The 20,024-nt window shown below is 32.7% G+C and overlaps 1 protein-coding gene across 2 annotated transcripts in view; it reads right to left on the bottom strand.

The window, feature by feature from the left end:
- LOC130895999 (paired box protein Pax-6) overlaps positions 1-20,024 on the bottom strand; it is a 92,797-nt gene that overhangs the window by 12,964 nt on the left and 59,809 nt on the right. For both annotated transcript variants that reach the window (XM_057803715.1, XM_057803716.1), the window contains exons 6-8: positions 15,932-16,081; positions 15,375-15,457; positions 5,453-5,640 (exon numbers count right to left, since the gene is read on the bottom strand). In XM_057803715.1, the coding sequence (XP_057659698.1) occupies positions 5,453-5,640; positions 15,375-15,457; positions 15,932-16,081 (421 nt within the window). The remainder of the gene's footprint in view (positions 1-5,452; positions 5,641-15,374; positions 15,458-15,931; positions 16,082-20,024) is intronic.

Here is a 20,024-nt window from a genome sequence, read left to right as displayed (position 1 = left end):
TTGCATGACTTAACACTGTTTAATTAGATGAATTTTTGATAACGATGATGTCGAGATAGTAAACAAAAAGCTTAGAATATTGATTATATTACATTATTACGAAATACGAAATTTAGTCCATCTAGAAATCTAGAAATCTTACCCGCAAAATACTTCTACACTATAAAATACCAGACAGATGGCGAACTAATATAATCAAACTCATGTTTAAAAATTAGAGGGGGAGAAATCTTCTGGATAAAAGAATTAAACTCGTTACAGTAATTATCAACAAAATTAACTCGACCATAACACTAGAAGATGACCAAAAAGGATTCAAATCAGAAAGATCCTCAATAGATGCAGCATTTATCCTACGTCAACTGGTTGCGAAATCCATATAATATAACAACCCACCATTCCTATGTTTCTTTGATATCACAAAAGCGTACAACCACATTAAACTGGAAGATGTCATACCAGTCAACAGCAGCGGTATTAGACATGAGAACTCAGTTCAATTCAAGAAAATAATGATGATGATGATGAAATTGGGGAAATCAAAATCCTGTGCTTTGCCTATAATATGTGCCAAACATGAAGATGATGTTTAAATATTATTAAATACCTTCGATCTCACAGCAATGACTATCTCGACTGATCAAACCATATGCATGAATACATGAAACGAACCCATTAAATGGAAATTGGAACTAGGTCAAATAATATAACAGAAAATGAAATATTGGAATTCACATAACCTATTATGAAGACATAGAAGACGAGTAGCCAGAGCAAATAAGGAAATTTAGTATGGCGAAACAAATACAAATAGTAAGAATAAAAACGAAGGCACCAATTTACACAGCAACAGTCAGACCTTTGGTGACCTAAACATCAGAAATAAGGCCAGAAACTTGGAACACCAATCAGAAATGAACATTCCCAGGAGGATCTCAAGAAAAATACTACTAGATCGAAAAAGAAACGAAAAAATCAGACTATCATGTGACGTAGATCATTGATTAATAAGTATCAAAGCGAAAGCAAACAATAAAATCAAAATATATGTCGAATGACGGACGAAAGATGAAAGATATCGAAGAAGAATTACGCGATAGAACTGTAATGGAAGAAAGATGAAGAAAAAATGTATACCAGGGAAATGGTACTTGATTGGTTTGAGTGAAAATAGTGCAAATAAAATACTACAGCTGTTGATTAGAAGAATATCTATACAAAGCACATTCCCTAATAGTAGTTTATGGTAGACTATAATTACCACATTTCAAGTCACAACAAAGTCATATGATTACAAAAATTCGCTACAATACTATCAAAAAAAGAAATGTGAAACACTGAAAAAAATACTATGAATGTAATGAAGTAGATTTTTCAAAGGTTCACCACGAACGTTTTGGCAACATTGAATCTCAAATAAAACTGCATTCTAACCTTATTTAATATACCAGGCGTAATTAACCTAATCGTAAGGGTTATTCGGTCTGTTAAGTTATTTAAATCAAAAGCTACATATTCGCACCGAATGCCCTTCGCATAATTCTATAGAATGAAATCTAATAATGTAAAATGACATGTTTTCCAACAATCCTTTCTCTTTCCTCGTCCAGTGAGGATTTTCTGTGAAAAATAATCATAAAACAACAAATGTATAATATTGTTATTTAACATTCCCATCATTCGCTTACAAAATTGAGTTTTCTTATCAAAATAGTCTTGGTCCAAGAGCAGATATCATTTCATAGGTTTTATGCAGGTTTTCCTCAAACACAAGCCTGGCATCTAATTCTAAAATTTTCATCACTCAGTGCATTAGCAACTAATTGTTCATCCGTCTTACATGACCAAACTTTCTTATGTTATTTAATGCATTTCCATAGATCCAACCATTTTGTAAAATTGAGGTTAATTAATTTTAATAAGAAACTTGCCGAAGTTTTTTAAACAAACTCACCACGGGAACTGTTTAAAGTATTTTTAAGAAATATCAACTAAAAATCTCAGTATATGGTTTTATTTAATCATATCTTCAAACTTGAAAACGATAAAATTTTTAAATAGAGAATTGAAAAACTTTAAAACGAAACACCACAATCATATAGCACATATAACATTGAAAAAATTAGGAGTTGTACTTATCTTTCGATGAGAATTTGCACACGTCAAAGAATATCAATTTCTAATTCAAATTTGAGGTAAATATGTACAGTACACTGTACATATAACTTATATCTAGCCTCTTCATCATAAAATAACTTTCCAGATAGTCAGGATTGTCCCGGCATTTAATTTGATGTCCACAGTACCGACAAAATATAAAATGTCTTACGGCACGGTTCCAAAATCAGTCCACCCACTCATCCCGATTATACTGCAACCGCTGGCGTTGGAGGCTGGAATCCAGCCTGAGATTGAGCGGCGAAAATAACGTAATTTGGAAATTTTCCTCCGATATTTTCATCTTTACAGCTATATCAAATACTAAAATCAGTGTTCAATTCGAAATTCCTAAATTCCTTAGATTATCTCGAGTAAACTCTCAATTATTGAAATATTATTTTAATTTCATTCCAAAGTATGAATTCTTCTGTACCTACAACATTTCTAAGTTGCTCAGTATATCCGTCATTCAAATCATAAACATCAACATTCCACGAACGGCTTGCATAACGACGAAAAGAATATATGATAATCTGACAGACATCCGACATCATCCCTCAAAAATTTTAGTGGCATTTATAAATCACCAGTAGCTGCTGTTGAGTTTTTTGGTTTCGTGCATACATTTGGGGTTATAAGAACAAGAGGATACTATCCCGACGGTGTTGTCAAATTTTACAAATTCAATATAAAACTATGTTTACTCCAATTTGATGGCGAAAACTAAAAATTAAAATGTTTCCTATTTTAAATCTTTATCTTATATTATAGTTTCATTTAATTCATACTAGTGCCTGACAGCATTATTAATATTACAAAAAAGCGGTGTCATTTAATATACATTTGAAATATTCTTAGTGACGTGCTTCCATTTTTCGTATTATCAAAAATTTACCAACTTCTGTGTTGCTACAATTTTTTTGATGTTATAAAATGATTGATATACATCACAAAATCAAATCGCCAATGCCTCAACATATGTATAAGTTCCCTATTTACGACACATTTTCTCAATACATTTCTAATACTGTTGGGAGTTAGATCTGTTAGATCAACCTTCAGTCTTGAAGTAATGATTCCTCTATTCATAGCCAAGCCCGCCCAATTCTCTTGATAGAGCGTAGGTCATATGATAAGTAGATTTAATGTTCTCAACATTTCTTGGTTGCATATTTGTTCTCATTGTTTTTTGTTCCACTATTCTTAGTTCCCTATTCTTTTTTTGTTATCTTTATCGCTTTGGCGATTATCACAGGTCTTATCATTGTCTTGTATATATTAAATATATTAAACATAAATTTTACTAGTATCTTATTGGCATGGAACTTATGTCGATCTATTTCTGTCTATTTCAGACTTTCATTCTCCATTATTCCGTTTCGACTGCCATTATTTATCACCTTTATTTCCCATAACTCCTTATTGGCTGCCAATATTTCCCGTTTTATCGGACCTTCGTTTCCATTTACTTCCTTTTGGCTCCCATTATATTTGCCCCTAGGTCAGATATTCGTTGTATTTCTATTGGCTGCCATTATTTTTCTCCTTTAGAACCTTCGTTTTCCATTACTTCCTTTTTCATGCCATTATTTGTGCGTCTATTCTTCTACATTCTCAACTACTTCATCGCTGGTCATTATTTTTTTTCTTCATAAAACTTTCGTTTACCGTTACTGCTCATTTAATGCCATTATTTATCACCTTTGTCTGCCAGTACTCCTTATTGACTGTCAATGTTTCCCGTCTTATCGGACCTTCGTTTCCATTTACTTCCATTTGGCTGCCATTATATTTGCGCCTATGCCAGACATTCGTTCTCCAATATTTCTATTGGCTGCCATTATTTTTCTCCTTTAGAACCTTCGATTTCCATTACTACTCATTGACTGCCAATATGTTTTTATTTTTGTTTCCTATCACTCTTTATTGGCTATAAATATTTGAGTGGCTTTTCCAGACCGTAATTCACACAATTACTTCTATCGGCACCCACAATTTTTTCTGCTATATAGAACCTTCGTTTTCCATTATTACTCATCACGTTTCGCCTTCGTTTGCACCGCAGTACACCTTATTTGTTTCCAATAATTTTTGTCAATATCTGACTATCGTTTCTCATTCCTCATTTTTCGCTGCCGTTATTTGTGCTTCTATTCCAGATCTACATTCTCCATTCTTTCTATCGACTACCGTTATTCTCTAGTCTATTTGAAACCTTCGTTTTCCATTATTGCTCATTGACTGCCATTATGTTTCACCTTTGTTTACCATCACTCCTTATTTGTTTCCAATAATTTTTGTAAATATCTGACTACCATTTCTCATTCCTCATTTTTGGCTGCCGTTATTTGTGCTTCTATTCCAGATCTCCATTCTCCATTCTTTCTATGGACTGCGGTTATTCTCTCGTCTATTTGAAACCTTCATTCTCCATTCTTGCTCATTGACTGCCATTATGTTTCGGCTTTCCCATTACTCCTTTTTGGCTGCAAGGCATTGAAATATTTGGTTGAGTGGCTATTACCAAATCTTACACCTCTGTCAGTTACAAAGTTTTGTGTTTTTCTTCTATTAATACATTTAAATAAGTTTCTATCCCGTGTTTTTTCCATCCTGTCATCCTTTTTCAAAATCAAATACTGTTCGGAAGTCTATAAATTTTTACTTCTAATTTGTGTTCTAATTTGACATGAATTGCATCAATTGTTGACTAAATAAACATTAATATCGATCTACTATGTCTTCGGCTTTTCTCATATTATTTTCTATGCTACAATTTTTTCCTATCCCGCTTAACCTCTATTGGAATGTAGATTTTATACCACGCAGAACATTCGTTATATTAATAATAAAAAAGTTTCCTATATGCTGTCAATTTAAGTGGATATACCGTAGAATAAAATATCAAATTAGTTATTTAAATTATGATAATATATGGACTTGACAACAGTGTAACTACTTTTTATTCATTTCAACCGCCATAGAGGAGAAAAAGAAAGTAATCTACTAGCGACCGCTGACATGACGTGACCACAACGAGCTCGTCGTATCATTCAGATGCCAACGGACACTCCTGTTAGAAAAGAACTCCGTCCACAACGGGTTACATTAATACACAATATCCCTGAAAGTATTTGACTGACTGACATCGCTTCTCACTAATACCAGAAAAAAAAGTTTACGCGTATTTTATTATTATCAGTATTTTAACTATTCAATTTATCACAAATTACCAATGTCGTAGAGATGACAATTGTTACAAAAATGTATAATTTAAGCACGTCTTACTTACTTATAGGTGTCGGCCATAGTAGCGATGGGCTGCGGTATCGACGAATACATTGAATTGAAACCGGAATTGATTGGTAAGCGGGGGGCCGAAGCGGGGGGGCTGACAGCACCTACGTGATCGACAGATCGACGTTGATTTCGTAATTTTTCTTCTCGCCTCCATTTCGCTCGTCGGTTGCTGAACCAGACCTGAATGTGAAAAGAAAAGAAAAAACATGAATAAATATCAGATGTCATAGTACACAATCAATTTTTTTGGGATGAAAAGGATATTTATCAGTAAGGAATTTCATGGTAAAATGATCAATTCTACTAAATATCAAAAAATATGTTTATTCCATATTGAAGATTTATCTATGTTTGGATTGTTTTATCTGATAAATACTAAAATGACAAAAGATGAATCCACACGTCGAAACGATTACTTCGTTTTTAAAGGCGATATTAATTATAATTGCCAACGTTTTCCGTTGGGTTTTTCGCCTTTTTTGGTGACAACACATCATGAAGAGTTCGTACTGTTTTTCGTACCTATCACGAGATTTATTCGGCAACGAATTAAGAACGTCCGCATTGCTTTCTTCGGTGAGATCAGGTGGCATGGATTCGAGTAACTCTTCATCGCTGATGTTTTCTTTTTCATCATCCTTCATTGTTATTCATTAATTTAGACAATACTTCGGATAAAACAAATAATTTCAGAAAATTAAAAATTTAAGGTTATGCAAAATCATCGAAGTGAAACTGTCAACTGTCAACATTGAAGTGTCTAGAGTCACATTTAAGAAAGTTGAAGTTGTCTACTCCAGATCGTCCCGAAAGTGTTTTGCAGTACGTAACTGTCAACTGTCACTACATGGAACACTCAAAACGCAACTTTCGATATGTAAATGAATACAGAACGAACAACTTTCAGATGGCGTCGTCTAAAAAGTCTTTTTTCTCTACAGTCGATCAAAGGGGAATAAGCAAAAGTATTCACCGTATAAGTACCGATGTAATTGATGATATTTGTGCTTTCCAAGAATTCTAGAAACAATGAATTGTCTTAGACCTGAAAATTTTTCTGGTGGTTGTGTTCGAGTTCACACTTACTATTCCTAACCTGACACCAAATATTAATCATCTTCGTCGGTGGTAACTGTCATCGTCTTCTTCTGTTTCGTGTATGTAACAAGGTTCAAAAGTTATGTTGGGTAGATGGTCTCAGTCAGGATATTCTTGTACATATACCCTACATGTATTTTTTATTTTTTTAAATACCTAATATGATTTGGTAAATCTGCATATTGTAAGAATGAGCATCATGAAAGAAATCTACAGGGTTTTAAGCTCTTCTGTAAATAATGGCATATTTTCCAAATAAAGTGCATTTCGTTGCCTAAAAACTCTCTCTGTATATTGTTTTCCAATAACCCAGCAAAAGTTTTCAATTTTTTTTTCGTCTTCTTACAAAATTTAAATAGAAGAAATAGATTAACGGGAAAGCGCCCTTTACATTAAGGTCGGTTTAGCCTAACAACATCATCAATTACGAAAATCTAGAAATAAGAGAGTGGTTCTGAAAATTTATCATGGAAGTAAGGAAATCTGCCATTTTTCATCCGGGCTTTCGGAAAATACATCCGCGATAATGTAATTTTACGAAAAAAGATGAAAATTAAGATTGTTAAGTATCGCAGCACATTTTTTAGAATATTCTAATCTTGGAAAAAATTGCTTTAACTTGAAATTTTATTAAATCATAATTAAATCTTCTTGCATAACACATAAGTTTAATTTGTAGTAGAGTAATTATTTAGACTAATGTATTTTGCGCACCACTAGAAGTGAGAGCTGAAGCCAACGCAGTTTTCGTGATATTTTCATTAACAACATTCTTGTTCAGCTTGTATTTCCCGGAAACACTCGTACAGGGCTGATTACAATCAATTTCATAAACTTCGGTGACTCCTTTAAATTAATTCGAAATTTTCAGCTTTTTTGCGAAAGATTTCTGCACACAACCTTCAGCGATATTCGTAGACTTCGTACCTCCATGTTGCTCTAAAGCAATAATGTCTTCTCCAGAATTTGGGAGTAAGCTGGCCAACGTTTTCCTGCTCTACAGCAGACAAATAAACGTGTGAGATCTGTTTTAGGGCGGAAAAGTAATTTTCCTCTCTATATCGACTTAATTTTACATCTCGACAGCACTGGTCATCGAAACACGAATAGAAATTACCTTTATTTACTTAAACAATTAGAAATTTTAAGATGGAGGTCATTAGGTTTGAGGAACTATTTTTATCTTGTTGGAGTAGCTGAACATTTCTTAAGATAAGGAGTTGTCGGTGAGTATTTGCTTGACGAACAGTCAATCTTATTCTTAGTATCATAGCTTCTTTTTTACTTACAAAGTTCAGAAGAGATAAGTAGAGGACTAGATATTATTAAACATTCTCGTATGTAGATGGAGATCATTTACAATCTGGACAAAATGTCTGTTTCTTTCGGATATTGATCTGCAGTCTCTTTAACATTGATAGAAGCTAAATAACTGTTACATCACAAGCTAGGAGAGTTTGGTTGTAGTCATATAGGGACGAGTGAATGAAAAATAATTTCAAATGAATAAAAGTAGAAGAATCTGTACATATATCAATATTTTTGTAGGGTTCTATGATGTATTTTCAAGCCTGAAGGAATCTGGAAAGGTGACCAGTATTGGATTTGATTTGATTTGATCTAACTACGTACCCTACATTGGAATCAATTTTAGATTATTTAATTTGAAGTGCTCTAGAAGTTTCATATTTATGAGAGGACTTGTGCTGCTCCGCATAACTATGTGGATGATTATAACTTCGTCATAGAATCAATCATTACTAATATCGTTAAAGAGATACAAAAAGTATCGGGGCACAGTCGAAATATCGGCCATTTTGTTGAATATCCGCGCTTAACCAATTCACTCGTACCTCAAAATGAACAACTTACCTCAATTAGAACTCGAGATATAGAGCACTGATTGAGAAAAAAGTTCGCTCTTAATTCTGCTCTTACTAAACCAGTTTACTCATGTTATATCTCAAATAAGAGATTTACTTAGTATTCTTAGACCAAAATTAATAATTTACCTCAATCAAAAAACTCGAGATATGATAGAAGACACCTATTATTAAGAGGGCATAAGTTGAGTGACTCTGAATGCTTGGTGATGACAAATCTAAGCGTAAATACCGAGCAGTAAAAAAATAGGCCGGACGGATTACCATTAGATTTTTTTATATTGTTTTTTATAATATATAAATTACGAAATTTTTTGTCCAAGGAGAAAATGAACGTAGGGGAAAGTCACAGAATGTGAAACAAGCAACAACGAGATTTAATTTATACTTTTAGTTATTGAATTGAAAAACGAGTGAAGAGGATTAGTGGAATTAGAGAATAATAGTGTGGTATTTGAAAGGAGAAGGGATTGTCGTCGAAGAGAGAGCTTAAAAATAAATGTTATCAAAAGGGCTAGAGTGGAAGGCACCAAGGAAAAAGTGGAGAGAGGTATTGTTAAGACAGTTTGATTATTTTGTATTGAATTTGATGACAAAATATCAACTTATAGTCTAGCGTAGAACGGATGAGTTTTGCTACACAATTATCCGTATGTTTTGTGGTAATATTATCATTTTATCAATTTAAACTCAAAGTATAATTATTTCCAACTCACAAATAAGAAGAGTTTTTCCTAATGAGACCATTATAATAAGAATTTCGTTCAAAAAAGTAATTTGTGTAAGTACAGACACAGTAAACCAGTGGCGGGGACGTAAAAGTTATAAAAAAGTGTTTATTCACAAATTTAGACACATTTCGTTTAGATAATAGCCCAAAAAGTTGTTCGAAAATGAAATTTTCATGTTTACAGTTTTTTATTTTAATAAATATGTTAAACCCCATTCAAAAGTTTCAAAACATCAAGTTTCACAAAGTTCTTCTAGGATTTTCTGATTTTCAGATCATATTTTCTTCAAAATACTCTTAAGATTTTTTAAAATTTCTTCAATTATTCATTTCTTATACCTTTTGATATATTATTTGATTTTTTAATATATACGTAATAAAAATATCTGCCCTACGCTACTGATTCTTGAAGCGTAGTTTCTCGCTTTCATATATACTCTTTCCATTTCATCTAAATTACGGAAAAACGTTTTCATTTGGTGAAAAGCTGCAAAAAGGCCTTCTATACAAAGATATAAACACTGCCGGTTTGGAGATGAAATGATTTCGGCATGATGTGCTATCCTTCCATTCAACACAAGAAAACCTGATTCTTATTAAAGGAATGAGCGTTTTTTTTTGTAACAAACAAAAAACTGAATAATAAGTACGCTGTATGGAATACTATTGAAGATAAAAGAGAAAAACATTAAAGACACTTAGGGAAATAATTATTGGAAAGTGGAAAGAACAATCTAGACAAACATAATTGTGGATTTCGAAGAATTGCTGAAAAAAGCTTCAAATAGGAGTATGTTGATTTTGAACATTCGAAACCCCTCAATTTTTTTGTGCATCCTAAAAAAATTAGGCAAAGATTTCTGTAGCTTTCTAATGTACCCAAAAGTAAAAAGAAATATCTCATTTAACAAAATCCATCATTACTCACTCGATATTTCCATTCAACTTATTTTTAACCAAATTCTGGATATGTTTTGATTCTCCTTAACGAAGAGTGCTCCACTAGAACGTATCCAAACAAAAGATTTTTCCTTATCAACAAACATGGGGCTACTCTCTTACGCCCTGTTATATAAACGTCATTCAGCTTCTGAATGGGAATATTAAATAAACGTGCTTAGTAATTTGTTCTGCTTTCAACATAATGTTTAAGTACTTGATAACGTTATGTATCCTAGTGTGGGGAGCGTTGGCTTATAGGCCGATCCGAAAAGTTTTAGCAAGTACCAAAATATCAGTAGTCTTCAATAATGAAAAATTTCTGGTTCTATAATTTATAACTAAGTCTTGAAAAACCAAATATAGATAGTTAACCGTCGGTTACAACTACTTCACTGACTAGCGCGCATTTAGATAACCAAGCTTAGATACGTTCTTAGAAACTGATAATTGTGGCTGTTGGTGTAGTGGTACTAGTGAATAGAGTATCCTATTCATTCTTGAATCTAATCTTCTCTGAATCAACGTTTCTAAAACTTAAGTTTTATCATATAAACCTGGGAGTGAATATATCTAGTGAAAGAAACCTGACAGAGGAGGCGCGAACACAAGCGATGAAGCAACAAAAGTCAGCGGTTGTCTGAGGGATATAGTGTGGAGAAACAAAGCGATGAGCTCACAGAGCAAGACATGAGAAACTAGAACCGAGACATGAGCAATGAAAAGAAGAATGAGAACCACAGAGATGAAAATATTGCGAACCAACCCTCAGGGACCGAATAAGGAGTGATGACATAAGAGAAGAATTGGGCGTACAGGATGTGGTGAGATGGGTCAGGGCACGAAAAAGATTATGGAGGAATCACGTAGAAAGAATGCCGGAAAACAGATGGGCAAAATGGGCTAAAACTCAGAGACCGAACACACGCAGACCTGTAGGCAGACCACCAAAGAGATGGTACGAGAGCTGGAGTACAGCTTCTCAGGAAGATCCAGGAAGAGGGCCAAACGTACAGGATTAAACAGGACCTGGTCCTATTGAAAGAGGAAGAAGAAGACTGTCTTCTTTATTGATTAACACCACCATTGACGTCCTTGGGTTAGTAAAATTCTTAGGGCTTGTTGTGGACAATTCCTTGAAATGGGAGTTACATACTGCCGCCTTATCTAACAAATTAAGTTCCTCCTGTTTTGTGCTGATACCAGTTTCCAAAGAACTGAACTTATTTACCTTCTTAACAGTTTATTATGATCTTATGAGTAGGGAAATATTTCCGATCAATTAACTGGACTGAATAGGAATTAAAACTTTGTACAGTGGATAAATGAAGAAAGAAAGAAAATAAGAATGTATTGTAAAATTAAAAGAAAATCCTAGAATAGAAGTAAATGCCAAAAAATTAACTAAAATGAGAATTCAAGAGCATACTGAAAGGCACAAAGAGAACAGACCAATAGAAAAATATTACAAAACATCTTAAGAAAAATGATGAAGAGATGAAAGCATTAACAAAATCAATAAACCTTGTGATAGATAAAAAGATTAACAGATTGGAAAGTAGACAACTTCCCAAAAAATATATATGAATTAAAAATACAAATCATTTAGTCCTGTAAAGAATTGATGCCCAGCATCTCATATGTGGATGTTAACAACAACAAGAAAATCAAAATTTTATCAACATCAGATAACTTTTATCAATGCAATAAAAGATATCAGCTTACTTGGGAAACTTTGATCAAGGTGAGCTCCAATTAGCGATTATGATTACGACAAAAATTATGTTGGGCAGACAAACGATTTATTAACGCCAGGATATAGATGCACCAAGCTAGCAAAAATCCTAGTTTTATTTTAAATTAAGTGTTTGAAGACGAAAAGCACGTCAATCAACTCCTTGATATTTTTTGATCCTTTTATTGAGCTGAATCACTCCGCGTGGCTTCATATGGTGTTTTTTTGTTTTTTTTTTTAATAAATTTATATAACTTTTAGCTTCTGCCGTTGTTTTGGTATATTCTTTTCAATTTTTGATCTTCTGTTTAAAGTTTTGAATATTAATTTTTTCACTTAGATTTCCTGTCTTTTTTCTGTTCATCTATCTTCAATTTTCTATTTTATTTCGTCCTAATATTCCCTTTAGAATTCCCTCTTCAAATATTTTAAGGTTTTCTTCTTTTCTTTTCGTGAGACACATAGTTTATGGAGCGTCTAATGGCTACTTTGTTGATTTTTAACTTGGTTTTTCTACTAAAATTTTAGTATTTTATAAATCTATTATAATTTCAGTACGTTCTATCTCCAGATTGAATGCTCTTAGACATTAGTAGTAAAATATGTCTTTTTGCAGACAATACTAGTTTCTCTTGGAGCAGCCCTGATCTCACGGAACTTCATAGGACCATATCTAGTGACCTAATCACCCTTAAATCATGGTGCGATTCTAATCTCAATCTCAACGTTGTTATTTCCTGTTTTGCGCTAAGATCACCTCTAAAACAGTTTATTATGCATTTTGTCTACAAATTGTAACGATTTTTTGAAAATAAAGCATTTCTCTCCCTCAAAAACTTGAGAAAATTTAATTTCAGTTACGTTTAAATATATTGTGTACTGGCCTATTTCGATTATTGAGTAGGGGTCGCAATGAAAATGAAGTGATCTTTCATGCCGTTGGCTGCAATATTTATGGCTTATGTAAATAAGCGACAGCATTGATGAGCGACATCAAAGCAAGCAAAAACCGAAAAAAATCTTCAACAAATATGTGGCTTTGAACGTTACCGGTGGAAGCAAAACAATGATGGTTTAGGTCGAGACGTTTTTTACAGTATATAACTTAGTTAATTAAGAGATCGTTAAGCGATATTTAGTTCTCATATTCAGAGGCGGGAGAATGATGATTGTTCGGCATTGAAAACTCCTCGCTCAAACCTAGTAAAAGTATATTGAATTGGATATAAATCCCAGTAACGATGCGGATTCAATAAATCAAAAGTTGACACGCTAATGTCCTATCATAGAAATAATGAAGTCGTTGACGAAGCAATCATAGAAACATATTTTTGACTCAATATTCATTAGATCCAATAGTTTTTAAAAATAAGGTGGTGCCAGGTCAAACTCCTCTAGTTTCTTCAAAACTGTTTTGGCGTAGTAGAAGACAACACTTTTTCGAAGAAAACGTGAAGTTTAGCAAACAAATATCGTTTTGTAGGACACCATTAACCTATTGATGTAAGTTGATTCGTTTTATTTTTTAAACTTTAATAGCCTGCATCTTGGAGATGAAGCGTTTGCGGATATAAGTTTCCTATCTCGATAGGCTCAATTTGAGACAAGGAATTTTACTATGATATTATATTTCTTTGGTAATTTTATTCTTAGTTGTAAAATGGCTATTTATGTAATAGAATCAGAGCGATAAATTGGTAACCCTACGCAATACAGACGTGGGCAAAGTCGCATCAGCGAGGCCCCAAGATCCAGCTAATAAATTTATATTACCAAACATGCTTTGTTACGACATACCTACTCATAATAGTGAAAAAGTTTCATTTTATGACTTTATTGATTCAATTTTATATAAAAGTAATATTCTTCGACTTTTTGCTTTACTGAAGTCCTTTAAAAAGGATTTGTGATTAATTTTTGCTGCTAAATCTGCTTCTACTGAGAGTATTGCCAAACCAGATAGTCGTTTCTGTTTCATGTTGTTTCTTAGGTAGTTTTTATTAATTTTTAACTTAGAAATACTTCTTTCTGTGGAAGCTGTACTTAAAAGCATAGTTAACATAATTCTAATAACATTGGGATAAATTCCTGTTAATTTGCAGTGGCGTCTTAAATGTAGTTTGATAGATTACAGTCTAAAAATTTTAGTTTTTCGTAAAGTTCATTACATTCTATGCCTCTGCTTTCTCCATCTTGAAGTACTAGATTTTAATCATTAAAGTGCTTCAAAATCTCAATATTTGGCTGAAGATTTTAAGCTCGAAGGCATCGCATTTGAGAAGGCCTCGCGATACCCCTTTAAATGCGATACCGTGGGTTAGGGTCCACTGCACGCCACTGACCCTAAGTACAACATATTCGTCCCTGACTTAATACTATATTGCTTGTTTACAACACTTTTCAATATACTGAAAACAACTTTTAATTTTATTTATATTATGTACCTAAATTTATGTTGTTATCGAAAAAACATTGTTTTCTAGAAATTGTGAGACAGAGATTTATTGAACATGTGTAAAGTTGCTTCGTCCTGCTGGACTATGTTCTAAGTCCACTGTAACTAGGAATTTCCTTTCATACTTAAAAAAGTAATTTCATATAATTCCTCACGCTGATATCGCAGCTCTTACGGTCACTTTAGACAAATGTAGAGATATCTGATGTTTTTCTTTTGGATTGATTACACTCCACTAGTGACAAGTTTGCTTGTTGATTGCTTCATCCGAAAACAAGATGTTGGTAAACGTTGGACAGCGCAAAAACATGTGATTTACGAAGTTAAGCATCCTGGAGCTTCAATTTGCGCACCAATTGAATTTCGTGAGGGTGCAGCCACAAATTGAGATACAATGATGTTCTATGCACGTTTAGAGCAACTCAACGCTTACGAATAGACAAGTCAGGCTCGTTACAAACAGACCAAGTAACAGTGACTACGTTTTTGACCGTTCTAAAAGATCTTGTCAATACCTCAAACTTCTCGACCCATTTTTCAATCAGTCGAACTCCTGGCGCATCATTTAAGTGACAGATACTGCGGAATTTTCTATGCGCTACAGTCACCACCGAAAACTGTTTTTATAATTTATTATTATTCCCAAGATACAGGCTATCGATTCACATATATAACCTTTTATAGTAACTGCTTTTAGTTGAAGAATCCTACAATATGTTGTCCGATTAAAAATATAAAGGTGTATTCAATGTGTTGTCCACCCATATATTTGATTTGTTTGAAATAATTTTGAAAAAATTAGAATCTCTAAGGTTCATGTGTCATGATTTACTTTATCATATTGATTGGTCAATCTAGGTTTTTAGGTTGATACATAACAAATTCATGAAATTGCTTTTTGAAGCTTTCAGTCGATTATAGAAATAATAGAGAATTTCTGCAAGGGGAATTAACAAAAAATACGTTTTCGTATTAAAGTTCGGAAAGGATTTCAGGTTATGTGAATGCAGGAATTAGAAAAAGGAAAATACAAATTTGATTTTGGGGGCTATGGATTTTGAAAAAAATTGTTACCTGGATACGTGCCTCAGGTAATCCAATTTTCTCTGCTAATCGCTCCCTAGCGAAGACGTCTGGATAGTGTGTACGCTCAAATTCTGAAGCAAACAGAATAATTTATTATTTTTAGACACTTTATATAAAAAAACCTAATATAATAAACTACCACTAAGTGGTTAATTAATTCATATATTTTTTAATTAATTAGTTCATTGTCTTCGTGAATAGGTAAACATGGAAAATTTCAAGTTGATTTGTGAATGGGAAGTTAATTAAATATTGATTACAAAGTTTGTAAAATAAAAACTGACAAACAGTGTGAGTTAATTGAAATGTGGTGAAAATAAAAGCAATTGTAAGTTTTTTGTGAACTATAACAGCATTAATAACATTCTAAATCAAATGATCTTCAAGAAGAAGAAAAATGACAATTATAGAAAGGTGACAACAATGATTATCGTAAAAATTCTGGTAACTACTCAATAATAAAACTTTCTATTGTATTTTATGATCGTACTCTAAAAAAGTGTTTATCAACGAGCTAATTATAATATTCATAACTTTCCACTCACCTTTCTCCAAACTATCGATTTGTTCATTGGTAAACGAGGTTCTGTTCCTTTGTAGTTTCCTTTTCAGTCTCAATCTGAGCTGCGAATCTTCGTCACCCGATGAATTGTGCTCAGAATTACCATCGGACGTATTTTCGTGCATAACATCAGCTGAAACAACACAAATTGCCTCTAAGAATCTTGTATGTTTATTCAGTATTCATTTTCAAGTTTGCACATCGTTCATATACACAGAACGGTGTTAGTTTAATACGTTAGTATAAACACAAGTATTTCTTGGAGTATTTGAATTCAACATAAAAACATTTCTTATTTATTTGATTATTTATTGATACATTTTTAATATAGAACTCATCATTATTTGAGCACTGTCTCAGTGAAGTTGGTCCAACGGGAACATGATATTTGTTGATTTATTTCAAAGCAAATCAAAGTTTGATTTGTATTAAAATATTTTTGGTTTCTTCAAATACTGAAAACAGTATTTGAAGAATCATTTCACTTCGTTTTTAATACATAATTTAATGTTAAAGATAAAAAAAATGACATTGTTTCAGAAAGTGAAAGAAAATGATAGTGTTAATTAGTCAAGATGTATTATTTCAAACATTAATAAATTATAGGAAACAACAAGATCGGTGGCTCAAAAATCTCTGGAAAATTATCTTAAAAAAGTTAAAAACAAGAGGATCTACATTATCTGAAACGATGAAACTGCGTTGGTATAGTAGAAATGGTGCTTCTTTTTTGCTTTACTGTCTTGAAAAGTTAATTTTCCGGCTTATGTTATGATTTGAGGATCCATTTCTTTTACTGCCTTGACGCGTTCAAATTATAATAAACGTAATTTCCAACAAGATACGACAAGATCATACGACTAATATTGTTAAAAATTGTATATCACAAAATGTTTAAAATGGCCGTCTATTAATTCAAATCTCTCAAGGAGTGAAACCTTTTGAATTTAAGAAAAAGCAAGCTCAGATCAAATTCCGCAAGAAGCATTCCCGAACTGGGGAAGCAGTAATTAGTCGGAAAGGCGATGTTATACAGTAGTGATTATGATTTTAATTGGTTCCGTTGATTTTTGAATATAGGAATTTCTTTTATCATATGTTTCTATCCCTTTACGAAAATTTTTTTTATCAGAAAAGTTTTTACTTCATGGATTAGTTGTTTTTATAGCTGAGCCAGCTTCATTGAGACATGTACAGATAGTCACAACATCCAATGGCCATCATTGCTCCATATGAGCTGGATTTTATGCAGGTCAGCATAATTTTCTTTGTATTTCCGTCGTGAGTTTTCCTTCAATACATTTATGACATTTCACACCTATTAGTTATATTTTTCGTTCATAATTGTTGTAAACAAATTTCTTTCCAAACGATTTTAAGTTTTTTCAGCCACATAATAAAGTCGATTTAGCTGTTTAAGTCTTGATCTATTATCAAAAGTTATTTTATTCACGAGATGGCAAAATTATTTAACATTATCTTCTTTTATTTGAAATCTTGTATAAGAAATTGTCTTAGGCAATAGTCCAATATATGGCCTTTGACCTCTTATGAAGAAGTTGGCATTATCATAAACTGAGATTAGTTTAACTGAGTTCGTTAGTAGTCAAACTGTTCGAAGCTTCTGAAAATGCCAACCTTGTGTTGGTGAAATTTAAAGAGTAAAAGACAACCGAAGAGCACAAAAGCTTACATATCTTGTATTATTGTTTTTAGTACCATAATTTTTACTAGCATAACTCTAGACTTGTTAGATGTTAGAAGAATGCAATATTAGCAGCACCTTTTTTGTTGTCAATGATTTTATTGACTCTACTGCTTATAATAAATACGGTAATAACTAACAGTTTTTCCTCATTCCTCTTTGCATTTTGTCCTTTCTAAAAGTTCAATTGACAGTTTTTTGATATTTAGTAGTTGAAGTATTATTCATTGATCTTATATAATTGCATAACAAAAATTTTCCTCCTGCTTTTTATCATAAATATACCCATATATCATCCCTTCAACTCAGTGCTATAAGAAAAAAAGCTCCAATTATTGTAGCCGCAATTTTTCAGGTGGTTTCGTTGTCAACGAACGAATTTTCCTTTTCCTTTTATTTTTTTTTCTGTGTTGTTGACATTTTCCAGCGTGTTAATAGAGCCAGTTGATATGTTTTTTCTCTTTCTAACTGCCGTTGTCGGGTATTTTCGGAAAATTTACCGCTAACACAATTACTAGTTTGGATCGGGCAACACGGGTCCACTGAAACGGAAGTTATGTTCATTTCCAAATGCCCTTCGACAGCCTGAATTATTTCAGTCGAATTCAGCGTGTTTTTCCTAAATTTTCACTTTAACTCAGTTTTTGAGGTTAAAATAGTTTTATCAGAATGAAAATTATTATTTTCGCGAACAAAAGAAATTATTGTATTGGGAAATTTAGTCTGGCAATAATTTCACGAAAATCTTAGTGCAGATAATTATGAATTTTTGAAAATAAGTTGAATTTATGATTGAAATAGAAGAAGATATATGAAAACAAAGAATGAATAAACAAAACCCTAGTAAAAAGAAGGTATGGAAATTAATGAGAAACTATATAGAAATAAAATACCAAACTATTACAAAACAGTAATATAAATTTGAGGCTTAAAGATAATGTCCTTAATTAATTCAATTAAATCAAATTTCTTGTTTGTTTTTTCAACGAATTTACAATTTAGTAGTCAGTAATAATTAATATTGTTCGTTAGTGTTCGTTCAAATTTATAAGAAATCTTCAGATAAAGCAAAAAGCCTAGCGAAAGCTTCAAACAGTGCCAAAAAGCTATTTCAAATCCGTTACAGTCACCTATCGAAAACTTACAGTTTGGAATTAACTGAAAATAATGACTATATTAAAACCACCACACGATTTAGTCAGTTTAATTCGTGTCCACTTGTGTTTGCATGTCTACTACATCTTAATTCGTAGAGACAACACAAAACCAAAATAGATTATCGGGTCTATGCAAAAAGCACAATCTATCAAGGCTCCGTTATCTAACCAACAAAAATTGGAAATTCTAAAAAAGACAGCAGCAATTGTTGAACAAAATAGAGGCCTCGCTAAACCCTAACTTGCATATGATTAAGGTGATGTTGTAAGTTTAAAGGAATTTTTCATTATTAACTTTTCTAAACTAACCAAAACATTACAAACGAAGTGTATAGTGTTCGATTGGAAATGCTAGATCGAGATTTAAGAAAAAGTTATCCACAATCATCTGCAATATGGTTCCATTAGATTATTATTCGATTAATTTTTCGCTGAATTCAATAATCTATGTACAAAAGGGTCTAGACGGAATTTATGGATTCAAAACTGTCATATTCACAATTCAGTCGTACATTCTCATAGATTAGAGTTACATCAGATGAAAGCAAGTCTTTTATGAGGTTTAAGTTTTGAGATAGACAGATAAAAACAAATATTTTTGATAGGATATGGCTTTATTATCTTTCAAAATATTCTCCATTAAAATAAATAAATTTTTGAATGCGTTAGAACCACTTGTTTAAGCATCTCCAAAACATGCTTAGAAAAACTTTGACTTCGCAATTTAGTTTTGATCTGCAGAAACAAAAAGGAATAATTGGGTGCCAAGCAAGGGCTGTACGGCGGATGACCCATCAATTCGATGTTTTGACGTTTTTGTTTGAACTAATGTGTAAGAGCTCGCATTGCCGTGGTGGAGAATGATTCGTCTTCCGCGATTGGTTTACCTGATTTTTTCGATACCCTTCTTGGAACAAATGCTGGTGTACCATTCAGAATTAATCGTCGGACGTTGTTCTAATGAAATGGTAGCCACGTTTTCAGTTATTCAGAAAAAACCGGTGACCATTTGCTCCGAAGTGCTTCGTACGCGAACAACTTTTGCTGGATTTGGCTCGTCTTGAAAGGCTCATACAATCCATTGTTGTTTAGTTCGGGTCGCCTGTCACGATCTTAAAGACGTCTTTTGAAGCACCTCGATTGAATTTTTCCAGCATTTCTTTGCCCCAATCGACAATCGCCAAAAGTCTATGCGAGTTGATCGGTACTCTACT

This window comes from Diorhabda carinulata, chromosome 6, assembly GCF_026250575.1.
Source record: "Diorhabda carinulata isolate Delta chromosome 6, icDioCari1.1, whole genome shotgun sequence".
Classification (NCBI taxonomy): domain Eukaryota; kingdom Metazoa; phylum Arthropoda; class Insecta; order Coleoptera; family Chrysomelidae; genus Diorhabda; species Diorhabda carinulata.
This window is presented reverse-complemented; position numbering and strand designations above follow the sequence as displayed.